General features: G+C 40.3%; 1 protein-coding gene across 1 annotated transcript in view; it reads right to left on the bottom strand.

The window, feature by feature from the left end:
• Positions 1 to 583: 583 nt before the first annotated feature.
• Positions 584 to 14,231, bottom strand: part of LOC100751095 (probable cation-transporting ATPase 13A5) — a 120,226-nt gene continuing 106,578 nt past the window's right edge. The window contains exons 30-32 of the mRNA XM_027413273.2: positions 6,231 to 6,319; positions 3,241 to 3,321; positions 584 to 1,546 (exon numbers count right to left, since the gene is read on the bottom strand). Coding sequence (XP_027269074.2) covers positions 1,286 to 1,546; positions 3,241 to 3,321; positions 6,231 to 6,319 — 431 coding nt within the window. The 3' untranslated portion in view covers positions 584 to 1,285. The remainder of the gene's footprint in view (positions 1,547 to 3,240; positions 3,322 to 6,230; positions 6,320 to 14,231) is intronic.

Here is a 14,231-nt window from a genome sequence, read left to right as displayed (position 1 = left end):
ACACACAGCTTAAAGGCAAATGTATTTGTGTTTGGAGGTATAAACACTGGTTTGAGTAGCAGTGTTCTTAATGCCATATGCAGCCATAGTTTGCTAAAATGTTGAAAACTAATTATTTCAGAATATAAACCAACAGCTATCTTATAGTGAATCCATACATTTTGGTACTAGTCACATAGTGATATTCATGGGGTTCAACTGATAAATTGCCTATGAACAGCTGAAATCTGTTGAATTAACAAACTTAGAGTTAGTATTTAAAGGAAAATCTAGTAGTTAATTTCAAATATTCACCAGAAGTTGCCTCTGGAGTTCAGCAAAGGTCACATACTAAAGGTACTAACTGGATTACAGGAACACATTGTGAAGGATGTGTTCTTTCGGTGTCTCTAATGGACATTATGAATTTGGATACTTGAAATGATAATAGGTTGCCTAGCCTGCTGACTCTCATCCCGGGGATCAAAGCCTTCTTTACCATTTTGTTTTTAAGATGATCAATGATGAGTTCAGGGAAGCTTTTGAAGTTAGAATTTGATATTTCTGTGTATCGATAATAATAGTTACAAAAGTAAATACTTTATAAAGTGAAAAAACCATTTGAACAGTTTATTTTATTATTTTGGTCTACTCTGAACTGTCAAGTTCACTGGCCCCATACAATAAACTTTCACAATATACAGAGTTAGTGTAGTTTGCTTACATTTTAGCAAAGCCCATACCATGATTATAAATGATTAACACAGACCAATCTCTTTCATTTTCCACTTTCATACACCCTGGCTTCCTGTGCAGTTAGGATAGAATTATTCATTCTTTTTTTCTCTCTCTATTGAAGCCATATCAAAGATGCAACAACAGAAGGAATTTAGTGATCTCAGGCCAAGACATTTATAATAATGTGTTTCACAAATTAACCTAAGATTAAGGAAACTTAACATCAAATAATGCATCAGTCCAACTTTCAAATTCTAAATGCTCCTCGATTTTTCTTCTCACTTGATGTCCGTACATCTAATTTCAGTGCATGAGAGCTGTGCAGTTAAAAAAGAAAGTACAGTATGAATATAGTTGATTACGATGGTGACCTGAGACATGCGGTCTTTTCTCTCACTAGTGAAGGATACAGGGAATGCAAGGTTCTTTGCTGCCAGGCTGCATATGTTGAAGTGCTTTGAGTGCTTAGATGGGGAGAAGAAAAGGGTTTACAGCTTTCACCTCTCCACGACCATTAGTTTGGGGGACAAAAGGCGATATTGTGAAACAAGCAGGGCAGCAATTCAGGTTATAGTCTGGTCCAAAAGTGCTGTTCAGAAGCTTGCCCTCCCAGTCCGAGTTTCCCTCTGGGGATCTGCTCAGGGCTTTCATAAGCCCTGTTGATGTAGAATCCATTTTTGCCACCATCTGCATAATCTGTCCTGCCGGTGGGAGGCCAGGTAGCATCTTCAGCCAGCTTTCTCTGCAAGATCCTGTACTGACTTTTTGAGTAGAATCCAAATTCCTTCTTTATAAACAGCCAGAGCTCTCTATTTTGAAGGATGGCATCCTGAAAAATCGGGTGAGGAGTAAAAATAAAACCATTGTGCTTACACCAGTAAGCCCCTCACATCTAGACAGCAGTGGAAGCCGGGGACCCCGGGGCCTCCTCTCTGAGGAGCTCAGTGCTGCTGCTGCAGCTGCAGCTGCTTCCCCTGGGAGCTGAGATGTTTCCTGACACAGAAACCCCTGAACACCAGAAGACTTGCTTTTCTGCAGATTTCCTGGTGAAATCCTGGCTGGGGGTTCACTTACATACAGTTCTTTCAGTAGCGGGCTCAAACTAACAATAGCACACCACATGTCCAGAAAGTAAAACCTAAGAAAGAAGAGATGGGAAGAGAGCAAAGGGAGGGGGAGGAAAAAACCAAGGAAACCAAAAACTGAGTTCCAGCACCTGTCACAAAGTGCCAAATTTTGTTGGCTGGATGAATTAGTTTGTAGCAATGAAACAGTTTTTTAAATTTTGTTTTTATTTACGTCGAGTGGGGTGGGGGAATGTGCATGCGCCTACAAGAGTCTGCAAAGGTCAGAGGGTGTTAGATGACCTGGAGCTAGAATTACCCAGGTGGTAAGCTGTCTGATGTGGGTGCTGGCAATCAAAGTCAGGTCCTGGGAAGCGCAGCAAGCACTCATAACCACCATGTCTCTCTAGTCCCTCGAACTTTTGTTTCCCATCCTTTTGAGTTCCCTTTTATTCTTTCCTGATGTGATTTTTGCAAACAATAGAATTCATCCAATTTTGCACTTTTCTTTCCTTTGTTAACACTAGATTTTTTGTCATCTGCAACTTTTGTGTGATTACGTCTCTTAAGATATTTTATTGTGGTTAAAGGTGTAGTCATTTTATTATCTTTAAAGACTCCAGGATTTCTTCAAATTTCGGCGTAAGCATTTAAACACACCATTTGAATCATTTTGCTGCCGGAGATAACACTATCATGAATCTCTTCATACAAGATAGGTGTCTCATTTAAAAAAAAATGTGATGTAAAGGTGGAGTTCCTGACTGAAAGAGTATAAGAAATTTACAAACACACACACACACACACACACACACACACACACACACACACACACACACACACACCTACTTAATTTGGTTGGTCTTTTCCCTTAAAGGACTTACTTATAATTCAAAAGTAATCTTTCTCTTTCTCTCTTTTTTTTAACTCCTTTTAAGAAACACCACCCTTGCCTTTTGCTGTGTGGATGAGTCAGTCATTCAGTGGCCCCGAGGAGAAGAGGACCACCCATGGGAAGGCCTCCAAGGGTCCAGTTGATGACAATGAAAGTGGGCTTCCTTTCTCTCCCAATTAGAGGTGCCCTCCTTAAGAGGCTGCTTCACTCTGTCCAAAGGTCTCCTCACTTTTCAGAGCCTCGGGGTCACTTCGGTCTCACTTCTAGATGTTTGGGAATAGTGGGGAGTAAATACAGCACCTCTTTCAATAAGCACTGGAACTGAGTCAGTGTTTTACTTTCTATGGAGAAAGATTCCAGGAATATTTCTCAGCAGCCTTCCAAGAGTTTTAAACCATACTCTAAAGAATTCCTCCCAACAAGATCATGCCCGGTCTTCAAAACGCCCTTACTAATCCTCTTTTGGGTACTATAGAAGTTGCTGTAAACAGTGAATGTCAGTTGAGAATGAGACTCTGAATTTGCATATCTACCTTAAAAAATCATAGGAGCCATATACTTTACCTCCACAAAGAAGGCCACACAGAACTGGACAAAGGCTGCCACCAGAATCGAAACTCTCCATGATGTGATGGTTGGGATGAACTATTGGGAAAAAAAAGCAAAAAACAAAACAAAACAAAACAAAACAAAAAACGCTGCTATTAGGTAGTATATGTTTCACATTTTGAAAAAGTATACCATGCTTGTTATTATTTAGAATTTCTGGATTTTTAATAACCCTGAAGTTGGAAGGTAGGCACTGTTTTCTCTACTTTGCAGATAAGAAAGATGAAGGCTAGCACACCTTGCCCAAGGACTTTATTCAAAGCCAGAATTTAAACTAGAATGGATTCCTCCAGGCCTGTGCTCCCTCCCTAGCCTGATGGTGTCTGTCAGCTAGGGCAATAAGACACCTTGGGCAGTGAAGTAAGGAACACCTTGGAGCTCAAGTGGCCCTCTTCATTTATGCTTTAAGACTAGGGGAGAGGATGTAAAACTTAATCATTCTTCTGCAATTCTTACTGTTTTCTGGCTCCCAAAGCAAAAACTAACTTGGAATTCATTGCTTTTTTCCCTCCAGTAAAATTGACTTGTGGGTAAAACATAAGTCATGGCAAAAAAAATAATGTTACTTTGACTGAGTATGATGTTTTGGGCAAATGTTATCAATCCCAAACCTAGTGGCTTTGTGCAAACCTAACAACCTATACAAATACTACAGCGTCACAGACTCACCAGGAAACATCTCTGCTTATTAGATGTGAGAGCCACACCCACAGTGGACGGGGAGCTATGCAGTCCTGTTTCTGATGCACAGAAAGTTAGGTTGATTGTGTGGGAATCTGAAGTCTAAAAATCACAGAATCCTCCACCCCAGAGTGTCTAATCCAGTGATTCTCAACAAGGGGGTCAAGACCCCCTTGAGGTTGTGTATCAGATATTTGCATGATTCATAACAGCAGCAAAATTATGTTTCTGAAATAGCACAACAATAATTTTTTGTTTGGGGGGGTGGGTCACCACAACATGGGGAACTGTATTAAAGGGTCTCAGCATTAGGAAGGTTGAGATTCACTGCTCTTGTTGATTGTGTTTTATTCTTTGATTCTATTGGGGGTCCGACACCCAACCACACAGCCAGCTACCAAGTGAGAGTGAAAGTAAGATACACAGAAGTAAGAAAAGGGAAAAAGCCCAGAGGCAAAAGGTAGACAGGATAATTTAAGTTAAGAAAAGCTGGCTAGAAACAAGCCAAGCCAAGGCCTGGCATTCATAAGTAATAAGTCTCCCTGTGTGTGATTTATTTGGGTGCTGGGCAAAAAGAGCCCAAAGAGCGAAGAAAAAAAAAAAAAAGACAAACAAAAACATGGTCTAGCCACTCACTTCAAATTCTCATCCACATCATGGGATGGCTTGTTTCATTTCAGTACTTGGTCGTTTGTTTCCCCAAGCAGAAACAGCCTCTACCTGGGCTTTGAGGCACCGCACATTAGGTGGAAGGCTTTCCACTCTGTCACACTCTGACCCACTCAGATCTCATCGCTGCTTCCACCATAATGGGGGAGGCTATTCTCCATCCCCGGCTTGGAAATCATCTTGGTTTGGAATTTTTCACTTCAATAATTTGGAGTTGTTCACAGCAGACTGAATTACTGAATTGCTCAGAGCAACATCTTACTTCTGTTCCCGAACCAAGCACACCCTTGAAGCTCTGTAACTCATGGGCTATGGATGGATCTCATGAGTTTTCATTTCCTGTCTCTCCATCACCTTGCTTTCCTGACCTTGCTTAATGAATCTGTTTGAAATGTCCTTGCAAGGAACCCTCAGCGTCTCCCTGTTATTTTGGCAGAAAGTACGAAGCTGGTTGGCTGCTTTGGATGGTGCCTGCCTCCCTTAGTTCCCCCTGTTCTCCATGCTCCACAGTACACCACCTGCCTGTTTTACAAGATTTTTCTACCCGTTGGGTAATGCAAGCCTTGCTTTGCTTTTCACCCTTTACACCCCACATTTCTGTTTCTGGAATCACATTTGTTCTTTGAAAACCAAAAGATCCTCCGCTCTTTCTCCTGGTGCTGAGGCAGTTCAGCCCATCGGAAACAGCCTGACCCTGCAAGATCCAGCCTGTGTGTCTGGGTCCCCACCAACCTGTGTGTCTTCCACAAAGCCTTCTTGGCTGTCAGAGCAACAGTGAGAATTCCTTCCACATTCTCCCAGCTCTACTTTTACATTCCCTTCAAGAATTGGTGGTGTCAGGCAGTCACGTTACATCTCAGCAAAGAATGGCTACTCTTAAAAACAAAACTATGGGCTGAAAGCTTCCAGAAGTCTCCCACAAGACTGGATCCAAGAATAACTAACAACTTCCCGATGAGGTTAATTTCAAACTGGTGTGTTCTAGATCAAACAATGGCCACTCAGGTAACACTCCACGGCCAATTCCTGGTAGAATATGATTGCCCCAACCATTTTCTTTTACAATTAAATTTAAAGGATATTCTTACTATGTTTTAAACAGGTGTGGAGAATTAATTACTATATTAGTGCACTAATTTCACTGTATAGGTAAAATATGGCAAGACAAAGTTTTAAAACAAGATATTTTATATTTAGTGTACGGCGTGTGTGTGTGTGTGTGTGTGTGTGTGTGTGTGTGTAAGGGGGCATACATGCCACAAAACACATGTAGATGTCATAAGTCAACTTATGGGAGTCAATCGTCTCCTTCTACCACTTCCAGGGAATGAACTCTGATCATCAGGCTTGGTAGCAGGCACATTTACTCACTGTGTCATCTCTCTGGTCCCATACAATGTTTTAGGCATGAACATTATAAACATGTTGAAATGATGACACTATTAATGTGAAAATGTATGTGAAATACAGAAATATTTTCTCTTCTAAAAAATACCAGTTCATAGTGTTTAGTGGGTCAGAGAGAATAATGACTGACTTAGAAACTACAATGCAAGGACAGCTTTGGCACGCCTGAGTCATAGCACAACACTTACCTCCATTCCTTGGTATATATCTTGAAAGTCAGAGAACAGAATGAAAATGGTGAGAACCGCAGCAGATGTCAGCAGAAGTGAGAATAAATCTGTGGAAACGCCAAATATTATTTTCAGGTGCTAAGAGAATGCCTCATAGAACTTGGCACATGTTAGCAATCAGTCCATGTTGGGCAAATGCTAGACGCATCTTCAGATGTTTTGATACATCATCATATGTTTTAAAATATGTTCTAATGTTTGTAAGATAAAGGTGTTACATTAAACATCTTTCCTCATAAAGATGGAATTAAACATGTTATAGAAACGTCCAGGAAGGAATCATCTCTGCTGAGGGTCCCCAGGGTGGGAACATCCTGCCAATGCTAGACCATCTCAATGGCTACAGAGAAGCCCTGCTCATCATGATCACACCATCCAGTGACACACACATGTAGGGTGCACCCAGTCCTGACAGCATCTTATCCTTCACTTGTAGGAGAATGAGGTACAAGAATGGTCCACTGACACTCAGGGCTTTCTGGGGTCAGGCCCACCAGCTTTTCTGAAACCTTGTGACCACTCACATTCAGTTTCCTACCAAGAGGTCCTTAAGTGCCCAGTGCAGACAGTATTCCTCCTGCCATGGTACATTCCGTTTTCCTCTACTTAATGAGCCCAATTCAAGTGCCCCATTTCATGCAACTTCCTAATCCTCCCTGACAATGTTTACTGCATATCACACATGACATTCTGGCTCATATGACCTCAAATGATACATCAACCAGACTCCAGAAATGACTGCATCCGGGGCTTTGGGACTCTGACTTGGGAAAGGTTACTTAGAAATAAATATGCAAATCTGCTGGGCTTCTCCCTTCCTGCATCCACAACTGCTTGACCTTTAGAACATAAACATCCCCAGTGTATTATGTCAAAATCCCTGTTCTTCCCACCAAAAGCCCACCTGCTCCTGTGTCTTCCCAAAGAACTCTGCAAATAGAGCCTTGACAATGTTTTTTGATATAACCTCAAGCCCCAAGCACTAGAATCCATTCAGTGTTACCAAGATAGATATGATCCATAGATCCTCCTGAGGTGTTTTTAAAAAAGTCAAATACCACCATCTAGGTTTTCTATATCTGGACCAACTAGAAACCTGAGATAAATCCACAGAAACTATTTCTGAAGACACCAGGATTGGTTTCACCTTTAAGCACTTGTACCCACCCTTAGCATTTCCTCACCCACTCTCAGGAGAATGACCACACTTGCTTAGAAAGAGGGTGAAGCATAGAGAGAGAGAGAGAGAGAGAGAGAGAGAGAGAGAGAGAGAGAGAGAGAGAAGGAGGGGAGGACTGCTCCTCCCAAATAGAGCAAAGTGCCCATGATGGTGATACAAAGATCACTTTCTGCATTTGTTCTACTGTGGAGTTTCCAGGACCCAGAAACTGGAAAAGGAAGGTGACATTAGCTGTTGGTCCTGCTAAAGGCACAATTCTTATTAGCAACTGGCTGCATCTTGCACATTCAATGTGTCCTCAGGCTAGTGATCTGCAAAGCAGGCCCTCTCCCTTACTTCATCTTTGGTTAAAGAAAATGTGATGAAGAATTGAAATGAGTGTCTGCTCTCTGTGGTTAGCTGCTGTGGATAAAGAATGGGGCCCCACGGAGGCAAGCAATTTAAAAGCAAATACTGCACAAACCACTGTTAACTTGTCTTCAAATAAAGGAAGCGTTGGCAATACTCATATTTGTTTACAACTTTTTCTGTATCTTGTCATCATAAAGTTGAGCTCTCAAGCACTGGTTAGAAAAGCAAGATTTTTGTTATTTCAGGGTGAAATCACTTGTATAATGCATCTTAGTACCTCTGAAGACTTCTGAATTCTAATTCAGAAGTTTACAGTCTGCAGTATCATGCATTGGGGCAGGAGAGACAGTTCAGGGTTTAGAGCATATACTGATCTTACAAAGGGCCTAAGTCCCGTCCCCAGCACCAACATAGGGTGGCTCACTACCACCTGTAAATCCAGCTCCCTGATATCCAAAGCCCTTTCCTGCACTCCATGGGCACCTTCATTCACATGTGCACAGACCCCACCACACACATGCACACATACTTTTCAAAAAATATTAACGCTTAAGTGTATTAGAAGATAATAAAGCCTTTCCCATTTGGAATTATCAGTTACACCAGTCATGTGGCTCAGCAGCTAAATGCACTTGTCACTCACTTTTCTGACTAATTTTATGTTAACTTGAAACAAGCTAGTGTCATCTGAAAAGGAGGAAAAGCAGTTGAGAAAATGCCTACATAAGATCTGGCTGTAGGGCATTTTCTTAATTAGTGTTTGAAGTGAGAGGGCCAGCCCATGGTGGGCAGTGCCATCCCTGAGCTAGTGGTCCTGGATTTTATAAGAGAGCAGATTGAGCAGACCATGTGGAGAGAGCCAATAAGCAGCGCCTCTCCATGGCTTTTGCATCAGCTCCTACTGGGTTTGAGTTCCTATCCTGACTTCCTTCAGTGATGAACTACAGTGTGGAAGTGTAAGCAAAAACAAACCCTTTCTTCCTCAGCTTGCTTTTGGTCATGGTGTTTCATCACAGCAGTGGTTCTCAACCTTCCTAATGCTGTGATTCTTTACTACAGTTCCTCATGTTGTGGTGCCCTCAACCATAAAATTCTTTTTGTTGCTATTTAACTGTAATGATGCTGTGGCTGAGAATCGTAATGTATATATCTGTGTTTTCTAATGGTCTTAGGTGACCCCTGTGAAAAGATCACTCACCAACAAAGGGGTTGTGACCCACAGGTTGAGAACTACACCACGAGAAACCCTAACCAGAAAAGCCACCAAACCTAATGACCTGAGTTTAATCCCTGGAATCCACTGGCTCCTTCCCACAGGTTGCTGTCCCCTGCATCCGCATATGCATTATAACACACACAGGGCACCACCAACTGAATAAAATTATTGTGTCGATGATAAGATTTCAGTTTTCCTTTAAGTTCCAAGTCCCCATCTTGTAACTAATCTACTTCTAATTCACTCCATGTGTGTGAAAGTCCTGGTATTGTATTTCCTTCCTATTGAAGTACCGGGTAGTTAGAGTATCCTACTTATGAAATACATTTACCTTGGAAATAAGGGCTATAAGAAATAACTGCAAAATATAAAGCAGAGTCTTCATTTGTTGCAACAAGAGTCAAGGGTACTTTCAAACACTGCTTCAAAACTGAGGGAAATGACGAGAAACTCATTGACAGGAAATGTAAGATCAGAGGAAGACACCAACAGGATCTCAAATCCTTTGAGAAGACAGCTTTGCCAAAGTGGTTCAGGAACAAAGAGAATCTGAATAATATAATTGAATGAAAGTGCTTTAACAATAACTGCGTATGTGTGACCTAGAGCCGGGAGCTTATCCTATACAACACTGAAGCAATTCCTCCAAAGCACGTGTCCGAGGCTAGGTCGTCTAATCACAACTATCAGAACAGACATTTGTGATAGGGTTGAACTGAAGCAACCCACCCCCCTCAGTACACAAATAAGGAAAGTTACTAAAGCCTATTATATCAAAGTTATGAGCTATTAAAAGAAAAAGAAGAAAGAAAATGAAAGCAAAATCTGACCCCCTCTCTCAACCAGTAAAATTCACTGTTCAGAAAAGTATTAGGCCAAAGAACAAAATAGGTCAAGTTGCTGGTAGGGGAAAATATAAAGAATGGAATCCAAACTACAATAACTGGCCTTGAATGCTTTCCTAACTTTATACAGATAGAGAAACAAACATGGACCATGAAGTTAGTGGAGAGGCTACCTTAAATGGCCCTTCCCCTATAACGAGATTGATGACTACCTCAAATGTCATCCTAGAGCCTTCACCCAGTAGCTGACGAAAGCAGAAGCACAGATCCACAGCTAAACACTGAGATGAACTCCTGGAATCCAGTTGTAGAGAAGGAGGAATGATGAGCAAAGGGGTCAAGTCCATGCAGGGGAAACCCACAGAAACAACTGACCCAAGCAGGTGGGAGCTCATGGACCCCAGTCTGACAGCTGGGGAACCAGCATAGGACAGAACCAGGCCCCCTAAATGTGAGTGTCAGTTGGGAGGCCAGGGCAGTCTATGGGGCCTCTGGCCGTGGAACCAGTATTTTTCCCTAGTGTACCGACTTTAGGAACCCATTCCCTATGGAGGAATACTCTCTCAGCCTGGATACATGGGGGAGGACCTAGGTCCTGCCCAAAAGGATGTGACAGACTTTGATGATTCCCCATAGGAGGCCTCGCCCTCCCTGGGGAGTGGAGTTGGGGAGTAGGTGGGGCATGGGAAGATGGGAGGGAGAGGGAGCTGAGACTGGTATGTAAAATAAGATTGTCTCTAACTTAAATAAAAAATTATTAAAAAATAAAAACACATTCAAGAAAAGGGAAAACAAACCTTAATAAATGAGAAAATCAAAGCCAATACAGAATTAAAAGTCTGAGAGCTATTTTGTTATTAACCAGTAAAAAAAAAAAAAAGTTGCATTTAAGGTAAGAAGAACAAGAAAAAGCAACATTTTTGCTGCAATTTGGATCCAAAACATCCACCAAAAACTCTGGTATGGAGGGTGTGGTTTCCAGAGGGCATGGACTCCAGCTCAGCACAGAGGCCTCACTTCAAGGGATGGGTAGATAGGGAAGGCCCTAACCTAATTATGAATTATCCCACTGATAGGCTCACAGCTTAATGAGCTATTGTGAGGTGATAGATACTTGAGACAATTGACAAAATTAGCAGGACCATATACTTGAAAGGTATGTTTTATCCCTAGCTCACTCCACCCCATCCTGGCCATTTCCTTCCTTGCCTCCCCCTTACCTTCATGCCCACACTTGCTGTCTTTCTTGCATCCTGAGCTACAGAAGATGAGCAACTTCATTTTACAATGTATCCCCTGTCCTTATCTCTCCCACACTGAAGTCCCAGACACAACAGAGCCAAGTAACCACAGACTAAATTAAAAAAAAAATTAAAGAAATCTTAGGTATTCTGTCACACTTAGTGAAAGATGATTAATACATATATACGTATAATTAAGACACTAGCCAGGGTCACAGAAAGTAATTAAAACTTTAAGAAAAACCTTACCCCAAATTGTATGATAAAGTTTGATAATATTAATGAAATGGTATCATATGGGCAAATATATATTATTTAAAACAGTATAATCCAAATCAATCCTTAAAACATACTTTCAAAGGAAGGATTTGGAGCTAAGTAATTTACTGCCAGATTTGTGTAAGTTGTCAAGGAAGAAATCATTCTTATCTATTAAAATCCTTATAGGGAAAATAAAAAGTCAAATTTTTACATAAAGCTCAAACCTAACAAAAATGTACAAAAAAACTGAAAAATACAGCATGAAATGTGGTTCTTCAAGAAGCTACAAAATCCAATTTAGTAAAAGTTAAATGCACTACAAGTAAGTAGGCTATTCTCAAGATTATGATTTAGTAACAAAATTATTAATATAAAACATCTGTAGCACTGGATAAGAAGACAGAAGATACAAAAAGAGTATTCATCTTGGTAGATGATGGTAAGCCATCTGTTGAAGTCTGTCTCCTAGACTGGATTTTAAAATCTCTCTTGATTAACGCAAACAGAGGGTTATTTTTTAAAACATAATAGAAGCTTTCCATGACAATCTCGCCAACAGCCAAAAATGTATTTATAAACAGTTTAAGTGAGAATTCCTACAAGTGTTGTCACTAAGGTGTCCATGTATCTGTTAGCCTTGATATTATCTAACATTGTCCTGAATTCTGGGTTTCATTCATTCAAAATTTAGGTAGATGTTTAATTGTTTAAAAAGAAGAGGGAACAATTTTGTTTGCGATTACTAATCACTGTTTTTCAAAACACTTAAGACTCAAGGTAACAACAAAGGTCAGGAAGGATTCTGGGTAGAAATTGGAAGTGATACTATACCCTTCTCATGTCACAGTGCCATTCAGTTATAAATACAACAGGGAGAAGCCATTCAGAATACAAACAGATAAGCAAATCAGATTAGGTTCTTAAATGTACAGTGCCTATGGTGGAGAAAACTGCAGATATTAAAGGATAAATAAAAGAAATGAGGATAGCGGTGGCTGCGGCTTGCTTTGTTGTGAAATATCCACCATGGGCTCGTGCATTTGAACTTGGTCCCAGCTGGTGGGCACTACTTTAGAAGGTTGGGGGACCTTATGGAGGTCAAACACCTCTGAATGAAATGGGTCATTTGGAATAGGCCTTGATATGTATGTATCTATAGTGCAGGCCTGCTTCCTGTCAATTTTGCTTCCTGACTGGGAGCACAGGCACCACGTGCCTTCCTCGCCACGAGGGTCTGCCTCCTCCATTAGGCTGTTTCTCGTCACATCCTTGGTCACAATAACAAGAAAATAACAAATGGATGTGGAATGCTCCTACATGGGAAGATTAAATTACATAAATCCATAAATTCTTCCCAAAGTGTCAAGATCCCAAGTGAGAAATTTGGAAGCTGGACACTTTATTTTACAATTCATCTGGAAGAAAAAAAAATCATGAGAGTGAGATGACTGTAAAAAGTGAAGAGAAATCAGAGTTTACAACCCACATGCTGCTTATTAAATAAACCATGAAACTATCCTTGGTAAAATGCCATTGAACATAGTACCAGTGAAATAGTAAAGACAGTGGGAAAGCACACCAGCTCTACATAAATATGTAGTATGTGGAGCTAACACAGAAGGGCAGTATCCAATACAAATTACCTGTAATTGAACAATAACATACCTGAACAGATATGATGTGGCTGGTATTATTCTCAGTGGGGGAATAAATAAGTGAAAGGAATATTATATATTTGATAGTACAAAAATCTGCTAGAAAAATTGATTAATTGGGTAAACTAACTTGACTCACATGGTAAACATACCACATTGCATTAAAAATTTAAAAAGTGTTAAACTATCTTTAAAATAAGTAAGTGCAATCTCTGTTTTGTAACTAGAAGAACCTTTCTGTGCATAAAGGCAACGAGAAAATATAACTAACTACAAAGGAATAAACAGCTCATACAGACAAATATAGCAGAAATCTAATATGAAAACAGATTAAAATGTACATAGACAAATCATAGATGACATGCCTAATAACACAGATCTATATTTCTCTTCACTGACAAGAAAAATCCAAATTAAAACTAAATGAAATACCATGATTTAAGAAATCTTATCAGACCAGCAGAAGTTTGTTTTTAGTATAGCATTTTCATATCCTTATCAGCTACATGCATTACAAAATGACTAAAAAGCAACAATAAAAATGGCTACAAATATCCTGGAAATCAATGTAAACCTTAACTCAAGAACTGGTTTTCTTAAGGAAATTGGAGGTCAATTGAAATGATTTATAGGTTTGTTTCACTTTTTTTTTATTCTTTGTAACACAAGCTGCTCCAAATTCACCATGTAGCCCAAGAATGACCTAGAATTTGCACCCTCCTGCCTCTCCCTCCTAAACGCTAAGATGGTAGGCATGTGACACCACTCCTGGTTTTATGTGGTCCTGGGGATTAAACTCAGGGTTTTGGGCGTGTGAGGCAAGGATGCTGGTAACTGAGCTATCGTCCCATGCATCTTGAGTCACTTTGACATGGAATTATTTACAATGAAGACACAGCAAAGCCAGCTGTGTGGTAGATAAGATGCCCATGCATCTGAATTTCCCGAGGTTCTCCTTGAGCTGGCATAATTACTAACAATATCTACTCCCACTTTCAAAAGTGTGGAAGGACATACTCTAGTTTGTTTGCTTTCCTGCCTAGAGGTCTTGATTGCCACTTCAAACACTTTGGGGGTTTTCTTTTGAATTTGCCTTTATTCTACTTAGGGAAATTATTAGAGAAGTAAGAATTTTTTAAAAATGTTATAAATTTGGGGACATTCCTATGTGTTGCACTAGACACTTTACATAAAAAGTTTTATTTAATTT

The sequence above is a fragment of the Cricetulus griseus genome, chromosome 4, assembly GCF_003668045.3.
Source record: "Cricetulus griseus strain 17A/GY chromosome 4, alternate assembly CriGri-PICRH-1.0, whole genome shotgun sequence".
Taxonomy (NCBI): domain Eukaryota; kingdom Metazoa; phylum Chordata; class Mammalia; order Rodentia; family Cricetidae; genus Cricetulus; species Cricetulus griseus.
The sequence above is the reverse complement of the archived record's forward strand: the minus strand, read 5'-3'. Positions and strand labels throughout refer to the sequence as shown.